Source organism: Diceros bicornis, chromosome 29, assembly GCF_020826845.1.
Source record: "Diceros bicornis minor isolate mBicDic1 chromosome 29, mDicBic1.mat.cur, whole genome shotgun sequence".
Lineage (NCBI taxonomy): Eukaryota > Metazoa > Chordata > Mammalia > Perissodactyla > Rhinocerotidae > Diceros > Diceros bicornis.
Genome location: NC_080768.1, coordinates 25776876 through 25804726, shown reverse-complemented (window position 1 = coordinate 25804726; position 27851 = coordinate 25776876). Strand labels below are relative to the sequence as shown.

At 43.2% G+C, this 27851-nt stretch overlaps 1 protein-coding gene and 1 pseudogene across 1 annotated transcript in view; one reads left to right on the top strand and one right to left on the bottom strand.

Moving 5' to 3' along the window:
* LONRF1 (LON peptidase N-terminal domain and ring finger 1) overlaps positions 1 to 2443 on the bottom strand; it is a 31522-nt gene extending 29079 nt beyond the window's left edge. Inside the window, exon 1 of the mRNA XM_058525110.1 lies at positions 1650 to 2443. Coding sequence (XP_058381093.1) covers positions 1650 to 2370 — 721 coding nt within the window. The 5' untranslated portion in view covers positions 2371 to 2443. The remainder of the gene's footprint in view (positions 1 to 1649) is intronic.
* On the top strand, positions 2369 to 11571 carry LOC131393880 (Golgi-associated RAB2 interactor protein 6-like; annotated as a pseudogene).
* The last annotated feature ends 16280 nt before the right edge of the window (positions 11572 to 27851 follow it).

Below are 27851 nucleotides of genomic sequence, written 5' to 3'. Positions count from 1 at the left end.
CACTGCCCCAGCTTTTGCTTCTTCAGATCTAAAATGAGGACCCTGGCCTAGATGGTCTGTACTTCCCCATTCTTACCCTCTTCACCCAGAGATGCAGAGTTGCCTGCACCAGAATTTTGTATTTCAAATAGTTCTCTTTTGTTCTGGGTCCATCATTCTGTTCTATTTTATAACTGCCTACTCCCCATAAAGAGACTGAAAGAATATAAAAATATGCCAGATTTGTGCTTTGAACTCTAAAGGTATTAAATAACTCAATATATTGTCACTAGTTCAAAATGACTAAGCACTTACGGGAAAAGATCCACAATAAGATACTCTCAGTAACATAGTTGATAAATTTACCTCATACCTAACATCAGTTTATATTTTAGATGTTTATTTTCTTGGGGATTATCCCTCAAGTATTATTTCATGCCAATATAGACACTAATCTTGAAATATGCTTATTTAGCAAAAGGCTTAACAGCGACACTATTGACATTTTATAATTGTGTGGGAGGCTGTTCTGTGCATTGTAGGATGTTCAGCAGCGACCCTGGTCTCTACCCGATAAATGTACCACCACCACCACTCCCACAAGGGGTGGCAACCAAAAATGCCTCCAGATAATGTCTCCTGGGGGGTAAAATCCCCCTGGGTAGAGAACCACCGATTTAAAGAACAACTCTTCCTTTTACGTAGACAAGTCTGGCAATGCCCCCTGCCACAGCCTAAAACTACCTTAAGAAAAGTGCTAACCTAGATTAGCAGGCCGAAGCTGCTTCTTGGAAGCAAAGAAATAGTCAAAAGATCTACAAGGCCTTTCCCCACAGCTTGATCCAGAGTGGAAAGGCCAACGGAAGCATGGCAAAGAACTCGATCAGACACTAGCTCTTTCTCCTTACCGTGAACTAGGTGTATTCGAAAGTAAGCACATATGAGTTTATGAAATAAGCATGATTTGAAATAGGCAGCTTGAAACCATCAGGAGGAACCAATTCTGCAAGCATTTTCAGGTAGGAGCTGAACACCCCGCGTAGCTCCGACACCCGCCCGAAGCCCAGCGGCCGGCAGGGCCTCGGGTGCTGGGTGCGGGCGCCCAGCTCCCGCCACGCCCACCGGACGTCACCCGTTACACAACGCCTCCCCCCCAGCTTATGCAACTCTGCCCTCCCGCGGCTTCCAATTGCCCCGGTGACTTTTGTGGGAGATGAAGGTAAACGGTGCACGCCTCGCCTCGGCTGGGGATCCTCTCCCCGCCCCGGCTGTCGTTTCCCCGCGGTGGACGCGGCCCGGCCGGGCCCGATCGGTCAATTACCGGAAAGCGCGCGGCAGGAAGCGGGCGGCCGCCGGGGCTCGCCCAGCTCCCACCCATCCCGCGCTCGGCCGCCTCGCCCCGGCCACCCGCTCCGCTCGGACGCGCCCGCCCGCCAGGCCGCGGCCGAGGGAACCCCGCGCCCGGGCGCCCCTCCCGGCGCCGCGTCACAGTCGGCTCCGAGGGCGATCCCCATTGTGACCAAAGCACCAGGGGCGCCGCCCCTCCCACACCCTCGAGGACCCGCAGCCCCGACACCCGGGGGGCACAGAGGCCTCCCTGGGGCGCAGACGAGCAGCCCGTCGGGGAAGGAGGGTGGGGTCGGCGGGCCGCGCCGCATCCCCGCGGTCACCTGCTCGCAGCGCCTCGCAGGCGGCGGCCAGGGCCTCGCGGTAGCGCCCCTGGCACAGCAGCTCCCCGAGCCGGCCGGCCGCCCGCGCTCGCTCCCGCTGGCCCGGGAACCACTTCTCGGCCAGGTGGTTGAGGACGACGCTGGTCCTGAAGCCCGAGGCGGCGACGGCGGCCGCCAGAGGCGGCGGGCGCGGGCCGGTCCCCGCAGCATCCGCGGCCGCGGCGGGGGCGGGCGGCAGCCGGTCCCGGCAGAGGCGGCAGCGGGCGCGGAGCTCTCTCCGCAGGCAGCGGCGGCAGTAGCTGTGGCCACAGGGCACGGTCACCGGCTCGCTCAGGAAGCCCCGGCAGCCCAGGCAGCTGAGCAGCCCGCCGGCGCCGGGCTCCGCGCCCGCCGCCGGGGTCGCGCTCCAGCCCAGCCCGTGGCGGAGCCGGTAGTTGAGCACCAGGCAGTCCACCAGGGTGCCGAGGCACTCGGGCCTGGCCGGGGCCCCGCGGCGCAGCGCCGCCGCGTACGCCTCCAGCGCTCCCTTCAGGTGGCCGCCCAGCGCCAGCAGCTCGCCGCGCCGGAGCAGCAGCTCCCAGCGCTCCGACTCCGCGGCCGCGCGCTCCAGCCCGTCGCCGCCGCCGCCGCCCACCTCCCAGAACCGGCCCCGGCTCTGCGGCCTGGGGGCCGTCTCCCGGCTCCCTCCCGAGGAGCCCCTCGCCACCGCCGGAGAAGACATGGCCCACGGACGGCTGCTCCGCCGCCGCCCGCCGCCACGGTCCCGGAGGCTCCGGGGCGCGCGGCTCCGCACGCGGCCCGCCAGCAGGGGGGCGTGGCGCGCGGACACGGCGGGGCGGCGCGCGCCCGGGAAGCCCCGGGGGCGGGGCCTGGCGGCGCGGGGCGGGGCGGGCTCGGCGGCGGCGTCCGGGGCTCCCCCGCACCGCCCGCGGCCGGGTCCCCGCGGAGGCGACCGCCTGGCCCCGCCCTGCCGAAGCCCCTCCTGGTGGGGGACGCGAGGTCAGATGATCCCCCAGCGGGGATCTAATTGGCTTCTCCGGAAAGAAGGGCCTGGCTTGTAGCTGAACAAAGCCCCGGGAAGCTGAGACCTCCATCCTTGTCGCCTCTCCACCCGACGTCCCCCACCTGCTATGGCTTCTCCCCTAATGCCTACTTTGTGGCGGCTCTTCTGCCGGTCACGCGGCCGGCTTCGTTAGACTGAGGGCCAAATCGCAACCCTCCCCTGACGTAGCCGCCGCCTGAGTGGGGACCCGTCGCCTCTTCCAGGCCCGTGGGAGCCTCCCCCTGTAGTGTCTTGGTTGTAAGGTGCACGTCTGCATTTTCATTAATTCATGCCCAAGTGACAGATGGACATGTAGAGGCAGAGGGCCTAGGAATCCGCAAAGTCAGGGTCCTCAAGTTTAGAGTCGCCAACTTTAGAAACAAAATAACCCCACCTAGGTTCCTGAGGCGACTCTCCAGAGGGCAAGACAGTTTTCCCTGGTGCCAAGTTTCTGCTGCCTTTCCAGTTTAAAACTCACCCTCCACCTGGAAGGAGGAAGCCTTCAGGTTCCCAAGGTGTCGGCTGTACTCTCCACATCTCATTCCTTGCCCCGCAGCTGGCTAAGGCCTATATTTGGCATTTTTAAAGAGAAAACACCAGGAGGAAGGCTTTTCACAGGGCAGTCACCATATCACTGCACCCCAAACAGGGTCTGCAGTTTTGCCCACAGAAAAAAAAGAAAATTGATCTGGTTTTTGTATAATGGGTTCCATTTCTTTTAAACTTGGTGGCAGCGAGTTTAAAGCTCTCAGTTGAAAATATTTATAGATTGATTATAGAGTATCAGCTTGTTCATGCTGGAAGTTGCTTAGAACTTTGAGTCCTTTTTCAAGTGGTTAGAAACAATGGCCCAGAGAGGGAGAGTTATTTGCCCAAAATCACACAGCTAATATTATACAGACCTTATTAGATGACCTAACTCTCATTCCATTATTATTAGGTCTTAGATAAAAGTATTTTACGTGAGATTTTCAAAATAAAATTGCTAAGTGGAAAGTTAACCTGAGCATGCTACATCTGAAATTGGCTAACGTGTAATCACCATCCCTCTTTATACAGAACAGGCAGTTAGGCCCCAAGCTGCTTTGAGTAACATGTGTTTTTACTACACAATGAGCAAATCATGTAACTTCAGAGAAGATGCAGATATATTGCCCCAAAGGGAACAAGGACAAATCTAACTGAGGAAAAGGTGAGGTTCCTGTTCCAACAGGGTGCAGAGACAGACAAGTTCATTTATCATTCATGTTCACCTGAAGCAAATTGCAGCTAAGACCCGAAGAGCAGCTCCTCATCACTTGAGGTGGGGAATATTGGAATTAATGCCCAAGCATAACCTTGAATCTAATCCTAGCCTCCACAATTACTACCTTCCCTCAATAAGCAGAAGCATGACTTTAATCAGATGCCTACATATTCGAGACTTGAAACTATAAAGTGGTAAAACAAAAATCCATATACACATGGACATTTACATTTGTGATGCATAGTCCTGTCCTTCACAGCAGCCTGCCAAATGTACGACAGTAAATACGTGTGTTCATGATTACACAAGAAGTATAATAAATTGATAAACATGCTTATATTTCTTATCAAATAGAGTTCAAAGCAGGTTTGATTATGCAATTTCCCCCAAAAGTAACATGTATAGTTCAGAAAATAATATGAAGGATCATTTGTCCTTTGGAGGTTCTTTCCCTAATAGATGTGACAAATAACCACATCTGATTCTGGTGTGAAAAAAAATGGTACGATTATGATAATGTGAGAGAAAAAAAATGGGACCGTAGGAGGAATCTTGCCGTGTTCTCTTTGGCATTTGTGAATGGTTATAATTCATGTTTGCTGGTTTATACATTTACATAACTGGTTCTCATTTATGTAACTTATTTATGTAAGAGGCTGTCCTGCCTCTGTATCCTTTGTGTACTGCACAAGTTCCCTCTGAATCAGGAAGTCTGGGGCAGAACCACCACTGACTCTGCAACAGGTCACCCTCCCTTCATTCTGTGCCCCCCCAAGAGGATCTGCGCTTAGATGCGACTGCTTTTTAAATTCAGAAGAGAGAGAAATTAGTATCTCTCTTCATTCATTTTCTAAAATTTGGACTTTGGTCTCTGAGTCACCCAGCAAGCTGCCATGGAGAAGAGAGAATCCTGCGAACCAGCCCCCAGACAGGAGGAGTAGGATGGGGTGGGGTGAATCTCTCCTCTTTTCCTCTCAGCATTTCTTGCTTCTGTCTTTGTTAACCAAGTAGTAAAATCATGAGATTTGTATTTCATTTCAGTTTTTCAGTGTTGTCTTCTAAAATAGATCAGTTATGTAAGAGAGTAAGAAGAAAAGCATATCTGTTTCCTAATTTGGAAAATGCTTATCACTATCATTCTCTGCCACACCAGAAGGAGACTTTTCCCGATATAGTGAGGTAAACTCCTATTTCAGAATCACGTAACAGAGTGCTTTTCTTGTACACGAGTCAGCTGAAGATGTGTATTTGAACCTCCTTTTTTTGCCGTGGGTGAATTTACCATTTGTTTCTTCTCATTCTTACCATTAAAAAAGAAAGACTGAATTGAAGCTTTAAAGAACCAAGCACAGTTATGTCCTCTTCCTGATTCTTGGCAGTTGGTAACATTCTAGTCAATGCATTGAAACAGTAAACTCTACAGTGTAACATAATCTGTGCATACCCAATAGCACATCTATACGTAATGCACAGGAGGAAGGGAATTGAGAGACCACCTCTCACAGCCCTGGTTGTACATATATGAGAACACTGAGAGCTGAGGAGCTGCTGGTTTAATAGAAGTCATACTGGAGAGGGGATCCAGAGACCAGTGTTGACCATATTTATGCATCTATATGTGCAAGGAAGTCACCTGGCCTCCCTGAGCCTCATTTGCCATCTGTAAAATGAGGGAACTGGAACACCCTCTTGGATGCCTTCTGCCTCTGGAGGCGAGCCCTGGGAGTTTGTTTGAACACAATGAGAGGAGGCAGAGTCTCCCAGCCTCAGGAGCACAGCAACGTGACACCTGATGAAAATGTAACAGCAGAAGGTGAAGGCTGAGAATAGAAGAGGAGGGTATCAGGAAGCACATTTTGTTGGGGCACACCCAGCCCTGTCCAGAGCAGGGGGAACCAATCTGGGGGCATGAACGTTTTCAGTCATTGGACAAGGATCTCCCATCACACACATACCTCCTCGCCTCTACTGTAAATCTGTGAGAGGCTGGAAGAGAGCCCGTGGGGGGGCCTGGTTACATAACTTGGGCATTTGTGGGGAAGTTTATATAAGATGCTAAAAATACAATATATGATTGCTCTCATAGTGTTCTAAGTGAAACGCCCTAATGAGGACAACATGAGTAGGTTAAATAGAGGTGATGCCAAGCAGATGTCTAAACCCAGTCGCAGGCAATGACTACTGACTAAACTAGTACAGTTTACTACTCATTGCTCCTGGCATCCCAGTGGGGAGCACTGTCAAAGTGCTCTAGGGCACTACCCTTCCCAAGGGCACCATTCTTATTCTTTTCTAACACTCTGAAGAATCTAGGAATAGGTAACCCATATTCTCTTTTATTGGTAGTCAAATTGATAAAATGAATGCATTTCCCAGTATCAAGCTGTTAAAAGCAAATAGACATGGGAATAAATCTTATACATTATTTAACAAGTTCTAAGAATTAATTACATATGAATTCCCTTGGTGCTCTCCATCCTCCTTCCTTGTCTACTTCCCCCTGCCTTAGCACTTAGCGTCATCTGACATATAATATATATAAGTATTATTTATCTCCTCCCTCTAGAATGTAAGCTCCTTGAGAGCTGGTATTTCTGCCCATCTTGTTCACTGATGTGTCTCTAGCACTCAGGGCACTGAGAAGCCAGTACATAATCATTGTTGAATGAGTCACACACAAATTAATGATATCACCTAATACTCTTCATTCTTGTTAGTGTCAAAAATACATTTACCATTAACACACTAGGACAATTTATTTTCTTCATTTCTCCTCTCTTTCTCTCATACTTCCCATCGGGTCTGCCAGAAAATCCTTTTGGTTCTGCCTTCAGAATACACTGAGAATCTGACCCCTCTCATTGTTCCCTCTGTCCTCAACCCCTGCTACCCCTACCACCACCCTGGCCCAAGCCACCAGCATCTCTCCTCCTAAAATAACACAACCAGATTTGGTATTCTTTAGGTAAGAGAAATAATTTTGCAGGTAGAAACTGATATAAAGAAAGTTATGTTCAGCCAAAAATACATGTATGTACATATGTATATATAAATCAAGAAAACAAATATATAACAGTCTAACATAGCAAATAAACCTTTAATAATTTGAAAATTATAAAGCACTAATAATTGGATAGAATCTAGCATGATTAATACTATTATTATTTAGAAATGCTTGCTAAACTCCTGGGAATACCAGCAAGTCTTTGAAGATTTGAAAAGATTTGGTGGGATGCCTATATGGATCAAAAAATCTTGGAGTCATCCTCTACTCCACTGTTTCTCACACACTTCACCTCTGGTAGGCCAGAAAGTCCTTTTGGTTCTACCCTCAGAATGTATCCAGAATCTGACCCCATCTTGCTCCTCCCTGGCTGTTAACCTAGTCCAAGCCTCCAGCAGCATCTCTCACCTGGATTACTGCAACAGCTTTCTAACTGGCCTCTGCTTTTGTCATTACATCCCTTCATTCTGTTATCAGCACAGCAATCAGAGTAATCACCTTAAAACATAAAGCGTATGCTCCTCGAAATACAGCATTTACTTCTCATTTTAACTCAGAAGAAAATCCAGAGTCCTGACTGTGACCCCGAAGTCAGTACTTGATCAATACCACCTTCCAGCCTTTCTGATCTCATCTCCTGCTGGTCTCCCCATCGTTACTCCTCTCCAGGCACACTGGCCTCGTCAGGGCCTTGGTCCCTTCTGTTCTCCTGGCCTGGGAAACTCTTCTGATAGATGTCCTCAAGGCTGCCTTCCTCTCTTCCTTCAGACTTTTGTGCAAATGGCATCCTCTCTGTGATGACTTGCCTGGTCTCCCTGTCTCTCCTTCCTGTTTTTTATCTTTAGCATTTATTCCTAATATACTGTATATTTTATTGATCTTATGTATTGTTTGTCACCCCAAAAGAATATAAATTCCACAAGGGGAACTTTATTTATACAACTAACTGCTTTATTCACTGTTGGATTTTCAGTGCCTAGAACACATAATAGGTCCTCAATAAAAATTGGTGACTGAAAGAATAAGAAAGGGGCTTTGGTGCTACACACAGAAACATGTTTGCTCTGATGCTCAACTCTTGCTTGTGATGGCTATGGTCTCTTATGCCACAACTACGGGGAGAGTAAAGCCTATGGAACGAAGGATATGGAATGGAAGCTCTAACATGGTTCCCTAAGACAAGATCTAACAAAATAATACTCACGTTTAAGAAAGATAAATAGAAGTTGTAATATCAGCTTGCTTGAAAAGGAATCACTAGCCCCAGTGAACAATGCCGAGTGAGTTTATTCCTTTGGAAAGTTCGTGCGTACACTGGCAATCTGGTTAACTCTCCATGCCCATCAAATGCAGAGGCGCCCTTGCCACTGTCCCCCTCCCACATTGTTCTGTTTCATTTGTGCGTTCCCAAGATTATACAACTTGGTTGGGCTGTCAGCTGGTTTAGAGGGTAAAGGCGCACAACGCAATTTTGCCTGGCTCATTTTCAGCTTCTGTCCGACTTTTTTAGAATCTGAGTTATTAGATAAATTGTAAGGATTCAAGATTGCAATTCATAAAATAATGAGTGATGTGGATAAAGAGAATATTTGTACCATTTCATATGAAAGACTAGAGTAAGGTTGTTGGGGGAGGCAGGCGTTTGAGCTGGTGGAGGAGATCAGGCATGTTAAGTATGAAGACACCTGTGACTGGGCCAGATGATCTGTGTCCAAAATGGTCCACAAGTTCAGTGCCAAAAAAGGAGAGATGATGACTTCAGATGATGGAAGAGTTCATAACCATGAGATGAAAATGTATAGATCAGAGAGTCAAGACAAGGACATAACGGTAGAAAAAACAACCAGGTTAGTGGCTGAGAAAGTTAAGAGAAAAAAAGGAGGGAGAAGATATGGAACACTTCGGGTTGATATGCATTACAGATCATCTTTATTTAGTGTCCAATACATGCCATAGGCCAGGCTGGTTTAGTGCCTTGTGCCAGAGAGAAGGATGTCTTTTCTAATTCTGAAAGAAGCAGATAAAGCGATGTTCTTTCAAACTTAAGTGAAATAAATTAAGCTGATAACACAAAGGACTCTTTCATCCAGCATGGAGCACTAATTATCACAGAAATTAACAAAATATATTAAAGGGTTTTGAACAAGTTTAAGAATAATGGATACATTAAAATACTACTAAAGGAAGTCAGACTCTACTGAAAGGTTTAGGTTAGTCAAATGATGCTTTCCCATGATCTATCCTTTGATATCTCTGTCAATAAGAGAACACTAGGCTGGATGGTCAATGGACCTAACCCAGTAGGATAGTTCCCATATTCTTATGTCTCTACTTGATTCATCCCATCAACTCCCTTATGAGCCGAATCAAAAACACATAATAACTTTGACTACAATGCCTTGCAATCAGAAATGTCTTGACCAGAGCTCTAAGTAAAATGTGAAGCATAGGAATATGTTTCAATACATGTGTAAATTCATAACGACCCTTCGCACTCCTAGCTGACTAGCTCATATAAACCCCCAGCATTCTGGCCGCTAATTAAATCTAATTCTGACTCTGGTCTTTGTGAAAATTCAGGACCTGAAATCTATGACTCTGATTCATTTCTTAGGTGACAACACTTCTAATGCAGTGTGGAGGGAACCAAAACTTCCCACAAGCACATTTATTACCACGGTAACTTTGCTACAAGTGCCTTTGGCCTTAGAGGATTTGTTAATCCAGGTAACTACATCATTGTCCCCTATTACATCAACTCAGGCCTAAAAGAATTAAGGCCCATCCCATGGAAAGGGCTTCTCCAGATTTAGATCAAACCTTTCTGAGCAGAAGGGGCATTTTGAGTAACTAAGTTCCATTCTTTTTTTCCCTAAATTTGATGTAGTTGTCTGGCTCCAAATATAACTAGATAGCTGAAATGCACCCAGCTGAGTTTACCAAGCTTTCTTTCATCTATATCTGTTTATATAAACAACTTGCTTCAGGGAATGTTCTGGAATTGTTTATATGAGAAATCAAACTTGTTTTGTGTTTATCTGAAAAAAATTAAGCCACTTATATGCAGAGGAAAAATGTGCAACTACTCGAGACGGTGTGAACTGAAGGACACTCTGCTGTATGCAATAATGCCAAAACCCTTCTGACCCAGAGGGTAAGCCACCTCGATTCTGTATATTCATGGGCAAAGTTTCTCCAACTCGACGTATGATGAGGGGGTTGTAACAGATAATTTCTAAAGTCCCTTCCTGCTCAGAGAGGCTGTAATTTCTGAACAAACACATCTCTGCCTTTTCATAATTTTCCAGTGGAAAACTAAGCAGTTTGGGCCCACATGTGACATCTTTAATTTTGTAATTAAAAAAACCCCCTTTGGGCACGGGCCATTCCCGGGTGGAGGCGGCGTCTACGCATGCGCACCGCGCTTCCGCCGCCCCGCAGAGCAGCGGTGTTTGGCGGGCGTGGGGGGCAGACGGTGTCCCTGGCCTGAGGGCGCGGCTCTTGGGGGACGTGGGCGACGTGGACAAAGGGCGGTGTGACGGCGCTAGGTCACAATGGGCAGGAGAGGGTTAAAGGCAGCCCCTCCCGGTGGTGTAGGTGGCGGCCCCGGAGGAGGGCGGGCGGTGGCGGATCGCGGCTCCGGCTGAGGGACGAAGGCGGAGGCGGTGGTGACAGGCGTGTCGCGTTGAGGAGGCCCTTCCCGAGCGCGCCGTCACGACTCCGTGCCCTCGGATGGGCGCAGTCCCGATCAAGACACAGGGCCCGTCCCCAGCTGGCAGCCGAGGGCTAAGTGGTGGGTCCTCGGCACCCCCATCCCTTCCTAGCTGTCCCCGCGGGGTGCTCTGGAGCAGGAAGGGGGCCTGCAGAGCCCGCCGCTCAGCCCCCTGCCAGCCAGGCCTGGGGAGCGCAGACGGCCTGCGGGGTGTGGAGGGAGGTGTGGAGGGGCCACAGAGAGCTGTCTTGATAAAAGATAGCCATGAGCAGCGAATCTGTTACCATACGGAAAGCAGCGTGCGGTGGGCATGTTTAATCCCAACATGGGGAGACTGCAGCGACAACTGTGCAAGGGATAGTGTGCTCTGTTCAAGCACGCATCTTTGAGAGCGGCTTTATCCAGATCAGCAAAAGAGAAGTGATCGATGCACACATCGCGTGCAAATAGTGACCTCGAGCCTCGTATCCACCAGCCCCAGACTCGCAATACCTGGTACTATGATGCTGGCCCCACCAGCTGCATGCTGTAAGGAGCATTCGGGATGTGGCTGAGACACCAGGGAAAAGGCAACCGGCTTGCAACGACCTTGGAGCTAACCAGGCAGCTTCCCTTGAAGTTTGTAAAGACAGCCATCCACAGTCATGAGAAACAACAGCCTCACCTGAAGCTAGCCACTGGCTACTCTTCTTACCTTATGCTGTGCCCCCTTCAGATGCAAGAGATCTTTTTGCTCGCTGGAAAAACCTTGTTTACCCCCCAAGACCACCAATGGAGGCTTATAGCTGTATGCAGGCCATCCTGGCTGAGGGCACAGTGGACATACCTGTGTTTGAGGCAGAGCCTGGTAGCTGTGGAGCTCCATGGAGAAGGGGATCACAGTCACGTCGGTATCAGAAGCCTTCCGATGGTCTCTGAGGTCACCTCCTCTCCTTATGCTGAGGGGGAAGGAATCCAACATGTCTTGTGCGCATAGTGTGTTCATGGAAGCACGCTCTCTCTCCTAATGACAACACTTACTGTGCCTGATAAAGGGGCAGCAGTGGTAACGACAGGCACCGCAGCAGGCGCTGTGGACATGGAGGCAACCAAGTCTATCGACTTGGCACATAAATACAGCACCGGCAGGAGCAGCCTTCGTGGATCCAGCAGGAAGTGGAACCAGCGTGTCCATGGCTGGTGCATCTGGTGTGTCCTCAGATGTCTTCACCTAGTTGGAGCAAGTGCTTTCTTCAGCACATCAGCAGGAGCTGCTGGTCGCTCCCCAGAGGGCCGCATATGTGTGGTGACTGCAGGAGCAGAGATGACCAGCAAGCCTGTTGCAGAAACAGTTAAAGGTCCCATAGCGAGACCCGTTGTCTCAGCGCTGCAGAGAGAACGCTACACAGCGAACGGGGCAGAAGGCAGAGAGTCTCCCCACCCAAGGCTGAAGCCCAGAGGGAGAGAAAGGAAAAGGACAGAATGCCCACCAGAAGTCGTTCCCAACACCGTAGGACTGGGGATCACCCTAAGATCATCCTTCTTCTGCTCCTTAGCCTGCCGCCGCTAGGGGTGAAGAAAAGGGGAAAGCCCAGCAGTCCAGGGAGCTGAGGACACAACTCCTCAAACGCCAGCCTCAGCCCCGCCACAAAGGAGTCTAGGTTATCTTAAAAATTGGGAGGACCTAAACTATGACTAGTTCAAGGTCTTCCAGCAGAAATAGCTCTTCATGAGCTTCGGAGCCTGCCTTGGTGGAGAGGTGAACGTCAAATCCAAGACAGTGCAGGAGAGCAGCATGGGGGCCACTATGCAGTCAGCAGAGTGTAGCAGGGGCTGGGAATCACTGGCACCATATCGGAGACCAAGGAGACAGTAAAAAGCCCGTCAAAAAGGAGTTAGATCACGGAAACCTAGGTGTTTCCAGCTTAGCTTGCCTTAGATTTATGTAAATAACTAAATGAATGAATAAAATGCATTCTAAGAATGAAACAAAAAACTGACAAAGCAAAATCCAAAGGCACATCTCTTTGCGTCAGGAAATTCATGTACGTGTGTTGGTGAGAAGAGTGTGGTAGGGGAAGGAAGAATCAGAACACACCTGCATTCACACGTAGAGGGAAACCGTGACTCAGTGGGCCTATGCTGGGCAGAAGAGTAGCCTCTTACCTTCTGTCTTACTCTGTTTGGGCTGCTATAACAAAAATACTGTAAGCTGGGTGGATTATAAATAACAACCATTTATTTCTCACAGTTCTGGAGGCTGGCAAGTCCAAGATCACTGTGCCAGAAGATTTGGTGTCTGTTGAGTGCCTGCTTCCTTATTGATGGTCATCTTTTCACTGTAACCTCACATGGCAGAAGGGACAAGGAATCTCTCTGGGCCTCTTTTATAAAGGGCACTAATCCCATTCATGAGGGCGGCTTATGACCTAATCACCTCTCAAAGACCCCACCTCCTAATACCATGCCTTTGGGGGTTAGGATTTCAATGTATGAATTTCAGGGTAACACAAACATTCAATCTATACCACCTTCCTTTTCTTCAAAATGCACATATTTCTTTATTTAGCCTAGTGATTCTCAAACTGCAGTGGATTTAAGAATCATCTGGCCTGCTCTCTGAAATGGTGATTCTTGGCTTTAGACAGACTGAACCAGGATCTCTTCGGGTGGGGCTATCTTGAGTGATTCTGATGGAGATGATCCGAGATCTCACTCAGAAGAAGGCTAGTGCGTGGTCCAGTTTAAGAACTGACCGTGAGAGTCAACAGGTAGGCTCTGTAGGTTTTTCATGTAGATGTGCTCATCTTTTTGAACTATGTGCTGGTTCATTTTAATCATACCTACTGTAGACATTGACTTATTAAAATTGTTGGAATAAGAGCTTACTATATGCCAGGCACTCTTTTAGGTTCTCTACCAGTTGAACCTTTTCATTACCTGAACATCTGTTTTTTATAATGCTGGATACAGACTGCCTTGTTTTTTTAGCTGCTGCCTAGTATGCCATTGTACAGGTGAGTGCTGTATAACCATTCCTCTAAGGGAGAGAGGATGGGATGGAGAAGAGAGACAATGGCCCTCCTTATTCTTATCCTTCTGATAATTACCTTTGCAAAGTATAGGGCATGCACTGACCTTCCAAGGCTTTATCATGTTGCCAAAAATATAAAGATAAATAAATATGCCATGAAATATGTAAGAAAAGAAAATCGTTTTTCAACAATGGGTTGGGGGTCAGGGAGGTTGTGTAGCAGTGGCTATATAATACAAAAGAAAATTACAAATCTTTTTGTTGTTTTGAGAAGGTATCCAAATTGGGAAATATAAACTTATCTTCATCCCCTCTTAATCATTGACTGGAAACTAGATTGAAGGAGTAGAACAGCATATATATATTTCAAGAAGGAAATAAAATGCCTTATTGCCTTAAGATACCAAATAATTGCTTCTTTCTCACAATATTCCTTTGTCCCAGCCTTGAGTCATATGTAGGAAAAAATAGTCTTTTAGCAAATTATAGTCACTGTTGAAAATTCATTTGCTCTGGTTTTATACATCGAGAGAATGACAGGTTCACAATGTTGACATGTCTGATGTAAGGCTTAAAATTAAGGCCCTGTGTTACGTATGGTTGTGATATCTGGTGAAATTGGGAGGGCCTTAAAGGAAACCATGAAAAAATGAAAAGACAACCCACCAACTGGGAGAAAATATTTGTAAATCATATATCCAACAAGGGATTAATTTTCAAAATATATAAAGAACTCATACAACTCAACAACAACAACAAAAAATAGACTGGTCAAAATATGAGCAAAGGATATGAACAAACATTTTTCCAAAGAGGATATACAGATGGCTAACAGGCACATGAAAAGATGTTAAGCATCACTAATTATTAGGGAAATGCAAATCAAAACTGCAATGAGATATTACCTTGTAGCCATCAGAATGGCTATAATTAACAAGACAAAAAGTAACTAATGTTGGAGAGGATGTGGAGAAAAGGGAACTCTCATACACTGCTGGTGGGAATGCAAACTGGTGCAGCCACTATGGAAAACAGTATGGAGATTCCTCAAAAACTTAAAAATATCATACAATCAAGCTATCCCCCTACTGGGTATATAGCGCAGTCAACAGAAGTCAACAATTCAAAGAACATGCAGTCAACAGAAGTCAACAATTCAAAGAGATTTATGCACCCCTATGTTCATTGCAGCATTATTCACAATAGCCAAGATGTGGAAGCAAGCTGAGTGCCCATCAACTGATGAATGGATAAAGAAATTGTGGTATATATATACAATGGAATACTACTCAGTCATAAAAAAGGACAAAATCGTGCCATTGGCAACAACATGGATGGATCTTGAGGGTATTATGATAAGCGAAATAAGCCAGATGGAGAAAGACAAACACTGTATGATTTCACTCATATGTGGAAAATAAACACATGAATAAGGAGAACTGATTAGTGGTTACCAGAGCGGAAGGGGGCAGGAGAGAGGGCCAAAGTGGTAAAGGGGCACATATGTATGGTGATGGATAAAAACTAGAACATTGGGGGTGAGCATGATGCAGTCTATATAGAAACTGATATATAATAATGTATACCTGAAATTATATAATGTTATAAACCAATGTGACCTCAATAAAATAATTTTTTAAAAATTGGGAGGGCCTTGAATGTCAATGGAAGTTTCCCTTCCTCACAGATAAGGTCCCTAGCCACATAATCCTCCTTATCAAGGAAACCAATGGCTGTTCCTAATTTTCCTGGAGTAGTCAGTTTCAGTTCCCTGCCAGTGAGCGGAATTACTCAAACGAGCCAGTCACATCCTCCAAGGGAACCTGATGTCACCTCACTCTCTTGATACTACAAAGGCTGCCTCCCATAGCCCCTGGTTGTAAACTCTGTTCCTTTGTGGCCCTGTGTGGTGTGCAGTGTCCTCCCCTGGACTGTGAATGTGGGTGACTATAACCCGCTGTGGATCTCCCCTGTCTAGTGTCACATGTCATGTGTTTGGCCATCCCTGTCACCCTAGGGCAGGAATCCCTCCCTCACCAACGAGATGAATAGGAGATGATTAAAACATGTTTTATCCACCAAAATAGGATCTTTGTTAAAATAAACTTCCATATGTTTAAATAAAATAAGCTTGTGTGTAATTTTAGAACGCATTAGAAATCAAGTATTTTCTCACCAATAACAAGACAGCCAGAAAAAGCGATCTACTTGGGTATTTTCTTTTTATCAAAGCCTGTCCTTGTGATAGATTGCAGTAGAAATATAAATGTCTGGCCAGTTGTACAGCGTCTGTGACAGCCACAGATTATCATGGCTACGAGAGCCCAGAAATTAGTCAATACTGGGTGAAGGAGGGGGTCATTGTTTCTCAGGAAGCAAAGCAGACAAATACAAGAAACAAGGCCTCCCACAGACTTATTTATGTGTGAGTCAGGAGTGTGATTAACACCTATTGTTTTCTTGACCAAAAATAAGCGCTAAGCTTGCAAGGGTCATGGGAGACAGCAGACCTCAGGGCTCCAGAAGAAAGGTGAGTGGAAAAGGAGGGCAGAGAGGGGAGGTCTTCGCATCTCGAGTCAGTGTTCTGACCTAGCTGCACATGTCAAATAAGGGCGTGGGGACCCTTCATGATTTCTACCCAGGGATGATTTCCAGCCCCTAGCATCAGGTGGCAAGGCACCGAAGGCCCATGCAGGCTGTGTAAAGATTATGCTACGTAAAGGATGCCCCGGGGGGTGAGGGCAGCAAGTAGCAGGGAAGAGGCCTTTGATCTATGGAAGGCAGCACTGTGGTTAGGTGGCTGCCTCTGCTCGTGTTTGTGACAGTCCCTTCAGGGTGCTCCCTGAACTGGACCGTGAAGCCTTGTTTGCACATCATCAAATGCAACCAGGTGCTCTATTCTCAAAGTAGCTTCCATTTATTAGCTACTATGTGCCCCTCACTGGTACATTATCTCCTTAAATCCACTACACAGTTTTTTGAGATGGGTACTATTATCCACATTTTACCAATGAGGCAACTGCATTCAGTAACTTATTCAAAGTCGCACAGCTAATAAGAGATGGGGCCTAAATTCAAACCCAGAGCCAAGCTTCTTAATAGCAACCAGGATGTTTCTGGGCATTTTGGGGAAGAAGGGACTAGAGAAGATGCTACTTAGGACAATAGAGAGATAGGTTAGGGCTTTCATACAAACATAGACAATTTTGCCTTAGAGAAAAATCAATCAGATGTCCCCTTAAGCATGTACCTAGTCAGAATACAGATGGATCCATGTCATGGGAATTGATAATCCAGTTAAAGAAGGAGAAATAAATGCATATTCACATTGTGTACTTTGGTGCCACTTTCCCAGTAGCTTGCAACTTACTGTACAAACTTGTTAAAGTAGTATTTTGTGCTATAGTATTTTGTGCTGTATATAAAGCACCATCCAAGACACTCATGCTCTGAAAGGCATTGATCAGCAGCCAGCACTGCACTGGTTGTGTGTTTATTTCTCCTTTCCTTATGTAAGCATGTTTACACAACATCACTACCCAGAGCAGTAGCCAAGTGACATTATGGTACCTGATGGGAACAGAGCAGTCCAGCAGAGCTCAGCACTGCAGAACAGCACGGCTTTCTGATGCTCGCCTTGAGAACATGCCACCTGGAGAGGTGTAGTCAGTTCATTTACTTTTACTGCTTCTTTGGGTTGATTGTAGCCTGTCTTTAATTTCCTTTTATTAGTTGATTTGATTTGAGGAAATATATTATAAAATCCTTCAAAGCTTAAAAAACTGACCTGGCTAAATACCTGGTCACCTTCATAAAGGTCTCTTGTAAGAATTCATTGTTATGAGATATTTTAGACATAATGATTTATAATGACATTTATAGACTTTAATGTTGGGTCTGAAAGACTCACTTGTAAATTATGCAGATTTGAGTTACATTCATGCTAATTGCGTTAGTTCAGAAAAGTGTTTCTATTGACATTAAATCACTGTGTTTTGGAGACACTGTCTTCCATTAACCTGCCCATGGTTAGCCCAGACCACTGTAGTCTCCTTTGCCACCTCAGTACTTATTTTAATTGGTATTTGTGTATTCCATAAATATATAATTATCTGTACATATCTGCTAAGCAGACTCTACTCTGCTTTGACTCCTTTTTATTACATGGAAAGTTTTCTTTTTAGGATGGATTGATGTCTTTTTCCTCTCCAAGCCTCAAAACTCCTAGCAGAATACTCTGAACATTGTGAACACACACACACACACACACACACACAACAGGATTTTATCTGACAGTAAGAGTTTCAAGTCAATTAACAATCTTATAGCTTTGAAAGTATCTCATAGGAATCAAACTTAAATGACTCCTCCCAGATACAAGTCATCTCTTGGGTAGTTTCTTGTCTTAGAGTAAAACACTTCAATTACTTCTTTATGTGATCAAATAGCCATGCAGTCCTCTGAGAGCCCATGTTAGAAGGAAATTCAACATCTAAAAGAGCATTCATTCATAAAAGATCCTACTGTATCTAGAGGCTAAAGATAGTTTAAATGTATATCCTATTTCTAGGTTATTTACCCATTAATTTATCTATTTTCTTATTCTTTTTTTTTTTTAGCCTTTTCACTCAGATCTATCAGTAACACTTCATTTTCCCAGCCCATGTCCACAAGTATTTCTAGAGCTCTTCTATGTCCATCAGTTACCTTATAGGTGTTTCTTATTTAAGAAAATCAGACATATTGAAGTCTGAACTTCTCTAATGGTTAAATTGGGAGGGATATTATTTTAAATTACAAAGGCTTCTTCACTTTACAAAAGGAACCAGGGGCCTCTCATCTCTTCTATCTAGAAATATTATTGAGCACATTTGCAAGATGAAAAGAGTTCTGCAGATGCATGACAGTGATGATAATACAACAAAGTGAAAGTACTTGTGCCACTGAACTGTACACTGAAAAACGGTTAAGATGGTCAATTTTATGTTAGGTGTATTTTACCACGGTTTAAACATATATATATTATTGAGCATCTACTGTGTGCCTGCACTGTGCGCTGACTGAGACAGATACCGTTACTGCCCACACGGCGCTTCCAGTCTACTGGGGCAGTCTAATCTAAGACATTTGATGCTGCAAGTGTGATGTGGTGCCGTGAAAGATGTGTCACTATAACTGAAAATTCGGCAGTGGGAACCTAATTTACATAGAGGGGCTCAGAGAAGGCCTGACATCAGGAGGTATTGTTAACATGAGATGGGCTTAGCCATTTGAAGGGAAGGGCTGCAGGGTCGAGGGATCAGCATGGGTGAATGATATGAGGTGGGAAAGAATTCAGTGTGTTTGAGCAACTGAAGGAAGGCCTGGTGTGGCTGAAGAAATCTTTGGGGGTGAAGAAAAATGTGGAAGAAAAAGAAGTTGGAGAAGAGTCAGAATCCAGATTGTTCAGGTTAGAGGGATTTGGATTTTACTCCAAGTAGAAGGAAAGGCACCTAAAGGTTTTAAACAGAGGATTGACATGATCTTTTTTATATTTTAAAAGACTACTCTGACTGCAATATAGAGGATGGATTGAAGGGGCCAGAGTAGAAGCAGAGAGAATAAATAAGAAGCTATTTGAGAACTTTCCCCTACTGCATCTAAAAAGATAATTTGACTTAAAAACACAACGAACATTATATTTTTCAGGCGTACATTTAAAGTGAAATAAATGCAAAGTATATCTATCAGCATTTGTTTGTTTTGTTATGTGAATCTAAATTCTTTCTTTGACTCTTTTCTACGCTACTACACGTTAATTTGCTTTCCTTTGCATTTTTCCTGAATATATAGTGGATGTTTTTTGACCAATGAATTTATGATAAAGCTATTTGTAACCTGCCCAACATTACTCATATGTAAGGTATTACTATTGCTGTTATTTAAATATCAGATGATAGAAAACACTCTAAACGATATTTCAGTGGCTGAAAAGATGCTCCTAAATTGATGATCTTTGTGTCACCATGAAAGGTCGATATTGTCCTTCCTCTCCATCCTATTTGAAATGTCCAATTTTTCCCTGGCTGATGAGCATGACCCCTGGAGATCCAAGAGGACGTTCCTAAAGAAGGGGCCACATACTCTGGACTAGGCCACATGCTCCAAGAGGTGTCTGTTTGGACACTAAAAAAGTTAAACCACTTGAATCACCAAAAGCCAAGGACTGGCAGAAAACGCACACAGAATGAGGGCAGAATTCCCATCATCAATAGTGAAGATAAAGTTGCATTGATAAAACGTACCAAGGCATTCTTTGCCTCATTGTATCCTTAGTCTTCATTCCAAGAAGCAGAAACCATCTAATGTCCAAAAAAATACTACATAAAGATGCGTAACTCAACACATTCAGGGGCTGTATAAACTTACTTCAACTAAAGACCTGAGAAGGAAATTCAGTCACCACCTACGTTCGGGGAGGCAAGCAACAACGATTCATACATAGTGTATGTTGGCAAATACTGAATGAATCTCTGCTTATTACAATACAAGCAAAGACAAAAAATAAATTGGGCTTATAAAAATGTTCTTAGAAAGAAATGAAAGGAAATATCGCATGAAGACAAATTAAAAACACACCACTGAATGTGATTTACCATAGAAACCAGAAGAAAAACACCCTTAGTAGAATGGAAGACAGCAAAGTTTCCAGGAAATGGAAGTTAGAAGTATAAGGAATGGCTAGTCCAAGATGAGAGAACTGTACAATAGGGAAAAGCAGGGAGAGGGTTATTAAGGACATAGGAAAGGATTGAAAGAACACTAAAAATGCAGTAAGAAAGTTTAAATCATCATTGGAGATGTGTTGGGCATCATTGGAGTGGAGGAAAATGAACTAGGGATATGGAAACAAACTTGAATTCTCACAGAATGAAAATAAAGTGGGTAGATGTGAAAGGATGAAAGAAAGGAAGATGGCTATGAAGAGACAGCCGAGCTCATCATACAGGTAAGCTGGGTTTTGGAAAAAAAGGCCCGAAAAATACGTTATGAGAGTGATTAACTATTTGTGTATGGAGGTTGAGAGTCATTTAATTCCAGGCAAAAATCAAGTAAAAGAGATACAAAGAGACACATCCTGGCACATATTTGGAATAGTAACGATAAAAAATTTAAATCCTATTCAGGTCAAAAAGACAAGCTACCTGTAAAAGAAGGAAAAGCAGTGAGATTCACCTGCCTCTGCAACTCTTGAGATCGGGAGACGAGGAGAAACTTCTATGTAATATTAAGACAAAATCATTTGAGATCCAGCTCTTCATAGGCAGCCAAATTATCTTTCAGGTGAAATAAAGTTATGTTCAGAAATGCAATAACTTAGAAACTGTATCATTAATATACTTTTTGGGGAAGAAAATTACTTGACAATATAATCAAACTGACTAAGAATGAAGCAAAATTAAGAGTTCAGGAATGGAAAGTGGTGGTATAAGTGTGCTTGGGATGAGCACCAAAAGCAGTTGGATGTAGCATTAAATCTCAGTAACCCTCCTAAAGCCAGTTGCAAATGAAATAATATTAAAATATTTCTTGGAAGGCGAAATATATAATGTCAAAATAATAATTTGAAAACTAACATTAATCTATATTCTCAGTTTATGTTAATAAAAAACTAAAAAACCCACAGGAATTATAAGTGTATTAAATTCCTTATCTTAGCTAGAAGACTCAAAAATATATTTTGATTCAAATAATTAGGGAAATAAAAATTAAAGGATTTTAAATCTTCAAGCAAACCATAAAGAGTTTAACATAGATTTATATCTTCAAAAATCAATAGAGAAGATAAAAACAAAAGCATATTTATATGCATTTTTAAAAGCAGGAAACAAAAAACTAGTCACTGTGAAAAAACATAAAACAAGATGACAGAAGTAACACCATATGATAAGGCATAAGAAAAGATGTCAGAAGTTAGGCCAAGCTTCTAAGTTATAACAATAAATGGAAATATATAAAGACAAAAATAACAAAAGCAAAGACTCCCAAGTGAGTCAAAATCCCCAATGTAACCTGTATATGAGAGGTGCTCCTTAAAGTGATACAAAAAGGGTAAAAAAAAAAGATGAACAAAGATATATCAGGCGATGTTAGAAAAGAAAAAACAGATGTTACAACAATAATACAAGATAATGTAGAATTACAAGATAATAGGCAAAGTGCACTAAATGAAACATGCACAAAGAAGATATAGAATTCATGAATTTTCTTAAACTGGATTATATAATACCAAAACTTTTTTTTTTTTGAGGAAGATTGGCCCTGCTCTAACATGTCTTGCCAATCTTCCTCTTTTTCTTTTTTTCTCCCCAAAGCCCCAGTACATAGTTGTGTATCATAGTTGTGGAGTTGTAGCTCTTCTGTGTTGGATACTGCCTCAGCATGGCTTGATGAGCAGGGGGTAGGTCCGAACCCGAGAACCCTGGGCTACCAAAGCAGAACGTGCAAACTTAACCGCTATGCCACTGGGCCTGCCCCTAAAACTTTTTTTTTAACTGATAAATAAGAGAAAGAAGCAGAACTATCATAGCAGTGAGAGACAATATTCTTCCCTGGTATATCAAGTAGAAAAAAGTGAGACGCTGTGTGTAATCTAACCAATAAGATTTAGTACGTGTGTCACATATATTTGTGTATGTGTAAGTTTGTACTCTATGTAGAGAGATGATAACTTCTTATTCAGCATTAGAAAATTTACCAAAATTGAGCTCATATCAGATCATTAAGAATTTAATTAATAAATTAATAATTAATAAATTAAGAATTTAATTAATTCTTAATTAAATAGAATTAAGAAATTCTATTTATCTATGGATGGATCAATTGATTGATCTATCTTTCTAATGCAAATATCACAGACCACAGTCTCTAATGCCAAACAATAGAAATAGAAATTAGAAAGAAAAGATTTAATGTTAGTATATATGTGCATGTGATGTGTCTAATTTATATATGTACACATACAATTTTTAATTGCCCTTAAAAACTCTTGGGCTAAAAAGGAAATCAAAACTGTAATTATGTTTTTATGTTAAAAATGATGACTTATCAAATGTTATGGCACGTGGCCAAACTGAACTCAGAGAGCTCTAACTTATTAGACTTAAATACATTCATTATTAAACAATAAATAAACACAGTTGTAGAAACTATTCAAAAAAAGAAATTTAAAAAAGATGCAGAATAAAACTAAGGAAAACAAAAGTGTGGAATTCATAAAGATAAAAGCAGAAATTCATTAATTGGGTAACAGAAATACATCATGTCTTAGACATTTTTCATAAACTTTGTGTTAACACGAGAAGTCCTTAGATACAGGATGTCAGAAACTAAGAAGTATTTATCTAAATGCGTGTCAACCAATGTTACGTTCACTTGTAGGGTGTCAAGATTTGCTAACAATAATGCATTATAGCATCCGTTTCTTGTTGAAATGGCTTACCATCACCTCCTATATAAACCCAGATTGGCTCTTAAAATTAAAAAATTCACTACCGCAGATATGTGAAAAGATTTGCCTATGAGGATGTTTCTCATAACATTGTTTTTTAGTGTGAAAAATTGAAAACAACCTAAATTTCCCAAGAAAAGAGGGTTATAATTGAATAAATACGCCATCCTTATGATCTAATATTATGCAATCAATAACCTGGTACTATAAAAGAATATCAAATAACACGGGGAAATGTTCCCAATATATTAAGATTCCAAAAGTACAACTCACACAGTGGAGTGTCATCTCATTTACATAGAGAGAGAGGGAGGGAGAGGCGGGATGGGGGAGGGAGGGAAACTGGAAATTGTAGATGAAAATGTATAGTGGGATTACTAATGATCTGAACTTTTTTCTTTGTGCTTCCCTGATTTTTTTTCAGTTCTAACATGAACTGATTACTTTAATATTCAGAAAAATAAACCATAAGTGTTATACTTTTAAAAATAATGCCTTCACCAATATTTTATAGGTTGAACAGGTCAGGTAGAGCAATGCCACAATTAATCATTCATTTATTTAAGAAATATGTATAGGGCGTGTGCAACTAAATACCAGGCACTGTTCTGGACATGAGATACAACAGTATCAAAGCAAAACAAGTCCCTGCCCTTTTGAAGTGTACACTTTAGAGAGAGAGAGAAAGAGAGAATAAACAAATATAAGTATATGTGAGATCATTTGGTAATAGTGTCATAAAGAAAATTGAAGCAGCGTAAGGGATAAGAAGTGATGGAAGGGAGAGGTGCTGTTTTATAGGAGGATGGCACTGTTTTGCTGTTTATATTCTTGCAGAGAAAAGCATCTAAAACAACATTTGCAGCTCTGTTCCTCTTCCATGGTCTTTTGACTCAACAGGAATTGGCGATGATCTAAGATCTACAAACTCAAAACAGACTTTTAGTTCTTGATGCTTATCTGACACCTGTATTTTAATTTTAGTACCATGACTAAAATGAGGGCGAGCAGGAGGAATCCCCAGGGGGAGGAGATGAAACTTGAGTGTGTCAAAAAAAAACAAAACTCTGATTCTTTTGGCTTCGTTTGTAATGATTTTAAACCACTTTTATTTGTGCTGCTATCGAGTTCCCCTGCCTAGAGTGGGGAGCCCCACCCAGACCTACTGATTCAGACATCTTGTTTCGACAAGCCACGCAGGTGATTCTGATGAATGCCAAGTCTGAGGACCACTGCCAAAGAGACTAGCTGAGTGAGTGTCCTTGGAGCGCTGGTATTACGTTTTGATTGTCACAATAGTGGTTGATTGTGACATTTAAGTATCTTCTGATTGAATAGTTTTATATTAACGGTGCCAATATTAAAAATCATACCTTTGGAAACTATTCTTCCAAATTCAATCATTTTAAACAACAAAAGAACTTCGTGGAACAGATTGAATCAATACATTATTCTTTAAACAAAGCATGCAAGATGCCAACATAAGCAATGTATGAAAGTGAAGTGTCTTAGTTGGAGATTAAAGGATGATGGTGTGGACCTTGAACCTGACTTGTTGGCCTCCCCCGGCCCTAAATCCTGCCTCTTCTCCATCTGTGCAGCAGCCCGTGAGGCACCTCTCTGGAGGTTCTGCAGGATACACTTTGAAAATCATTGGCTTTTAGACTAGTCATCAGGCCCTTAATTACATACTGCCTTGGCCTTATGTCTTCTTCTGGGATGTTTTTACTCACATTTCAAACGTGTGGGTTTTTTCTACACTAACAACCAGTTCTCCAACTCTTTACACCAACTGGATGTCCTACAACTCAATTCAATTCTGACACTAACTACCTGGAGTTAGTATTAGACTCCATGGGTTAAGGGTTCAGTCCCACAAGACTGCCATCACTTCAGATGCCAGTTACAAGTCCCAGGTTGCCACCTGTACTTCTGACCAATCAGGTATAAGTCAGGGATTCCCATGACCCCCTCTTCAAGTTCAATAATTTTCTAGAACCGCTCACAGCCTTGGAGGACATTTGGTCCTGTCCAAAACATCCATGAGATATTTGGTCCATGCCAAAAGGTCCTTGATATTTGGTCTTGTCCAAAACCATTTGGCATGGACCGAATATGCTCATGGGCATTTTGGACTGGACCAAATGTCAAGGACCTTTTTGTGTGGACCAAATGTCCTATGGACTTTTTGGACAGGACCAGATATCTGCTAATCGCTCATAGAACTCAGGGAAACACTTTACTTCCATTTACCAGTTTATTATAAAGGATACAACTCAGGAACAGCCAGATGGAAGAGATTCACAGGGCAAGGTATGGGAGTTAGGGGGTAGACAGAAGGAGCTTCGATGCCCTCTTTGGACATGCCATCCTTCTAGCACCTTGATGCATTTACCAACCTGGAAGCTTTCCAAACTCTATTGTTTAGGGGTTTTTCTGGAGATCCCCTCTATGTAGGATTAAGTAATTGAACTAAGTCTCCAGCCCCTCTCCCCTCTCATGATGTCCAGGGGTGGGGCTGAAAGTTCCAACCCTCTAATCACATAATTGGTTCCTCTAGCAGCCAGCCCCCATCCCGAAGCTACCTGGGGATCCACCAAGAGTCACTTTATTAGCATAAACTCAAGTATGGTTGAAAGGTGTTTCCTATGAATAACAGAAGACACTCCTTACACCTCTTATCACTTAGGAATTTCCAAGGGTTTTAGAAGCCCTGTGTCAGGAAACATTGACAAAGACTAAATACATAGTTGTTCTTGTATCACACTTCTCATAGTTTCATTTTGTGTTATTGCATTATTGCATTTTGTTTGTTTAATTTTTGCATGCTTGTGGTCTGAGCTCCTTCATGAATAAGGCAGGATAAAATATCATAAAGCATGGAATAATATAAAGAGCACACACAGAGAGACATACAATGAAAACCAATATAGCCAGTCGGCTAGCCAGGAAAAGAAAGGCAGAGGCTCCTCGTGCAGTATTCTTCTTTTATTTTCCATAGTTCGTCAACTCCATGGAAGAAGGAATACAACTGGCACATAGAAGCCATAGCCCAGCAAGGTGACAATGAGAGTTAGCAGCTATTCACATGGTTCTCAAATTTTTTTTTTAATCAAATAGGACCATGACTTTTCTCCTATGAATCTCATATTTAGGAAGATTTTACCTATTATACTAACTGCGGTATATTAAGTAAGAAATTAGTTCTCCCAATTTTAGTCAATGTAGGTATTGATCATACATTCTTAATGGGGGCAAAATTGGTCCTTATGGAGCAGGTGAAAAGATCTCACTCTTTTTATGTATAAAGCACAGATATATAGATATATAGAGAACATACGTAATATATCTATGGTATTAAAATTTCATGGGGGTGATTAGGAAAAAAAATATGTCTAAAAAGACTACTTGGGGGATGATGATGAAAAAAAAAGGTAATGATGCACTCATGTAAATGACTTCCAATCATTTTGATCAGTATGAGCTTCCCAGTATTATCACACTCTGTTGGAATTTCAGTCAAAAGCAAATAAATGTCAGATCTCAGCTTGTAGGTAAATGTGTTTATTCATTCAACAGTGAGCACTTTGCAGGCAATATTCTAGATGCTAGGAAGACAAAAGGATAAAAACAGAGTCCTGCCTTTATGGAGCTTACATTCTAGTTGGGGGAGATAGACAGTAAATAAATGAATAAAAATACATATAATATATCAAATGATGATAAGGTATTAGATGAAAAATAAAACAAGGATGGAGATTGACAGAGAGAGGGGGAGTGCTGTTCATATAAGGTGACCAGTTAGAGAAGGTTCTTCTTGGTATGGTGACATTTGAGTAGAGTCCTGTAGGGTTTTTTTAAATTTTTTTTTTTTTTGGTGAGGAAGATTGGCCCTGAGCTAACATCTGTCAATCCTCCTCTTTTTTTGCTGAGGAAGACTGGCCCTGGGCTAACATCCATGCCCATCTTCCTCTACTTTATATGGGACGCCGCCACAGCACGGCCTGACAAGTGGTGCGTCGGTGCGCGCCCGGGATCCAACTGGCGAACCCTGGGCCCCCGCAGAGGAATGCGCACACTTAACTGCTTGTGCCACCAGGCTGGCCCCGAGTCCTGTAGGTTTTGAGGCAGGAACTATAGGGATAACTGGGGGAAGAATGTTCCAGGTAGAAAGAACAGAAGTTCCAAGAACCTGAGGTAGGAGTGGGCTCAGCATGTTGGAAGTATAATAGAGGCTAAAGGAGTAGGAACAGAGTGAGCAAAAGGAAGGAGTGGGAGATGAGATCAGAGTAGCAGGTGAAAGGGGAAGGTCCTGGGGAGGGGTAACAAAGTCACATCACTGAGTAAGATGGGAAGACTTTGAAGGGTCTGAACAGAGGAGTTCACGATGTGATTTCCATCCTCAGAGGTTATGTTCTTTGCCTTGTGGAGATTAGACCTTAGTTTGGTGAGTGTGGAAGAAAGGAGACCAATTGGAAGGCTACTGCAATAGTCCAAGCAAGAAATGGTGGGGACTAGACTAGGATATCCAGATTGAGGATATATTTTAAAATATACTCTTTTGAAAGATCCAAAACAGCTCAAGGCTCCCATAATAAAGATTCCAAATTGGGAAATACAATATTATCCCAAAGTTCTAGGTCTTATTTGGGGGGAATCTTTGCCTGTTTGTGTACATGTTCAAAAAAATATTCT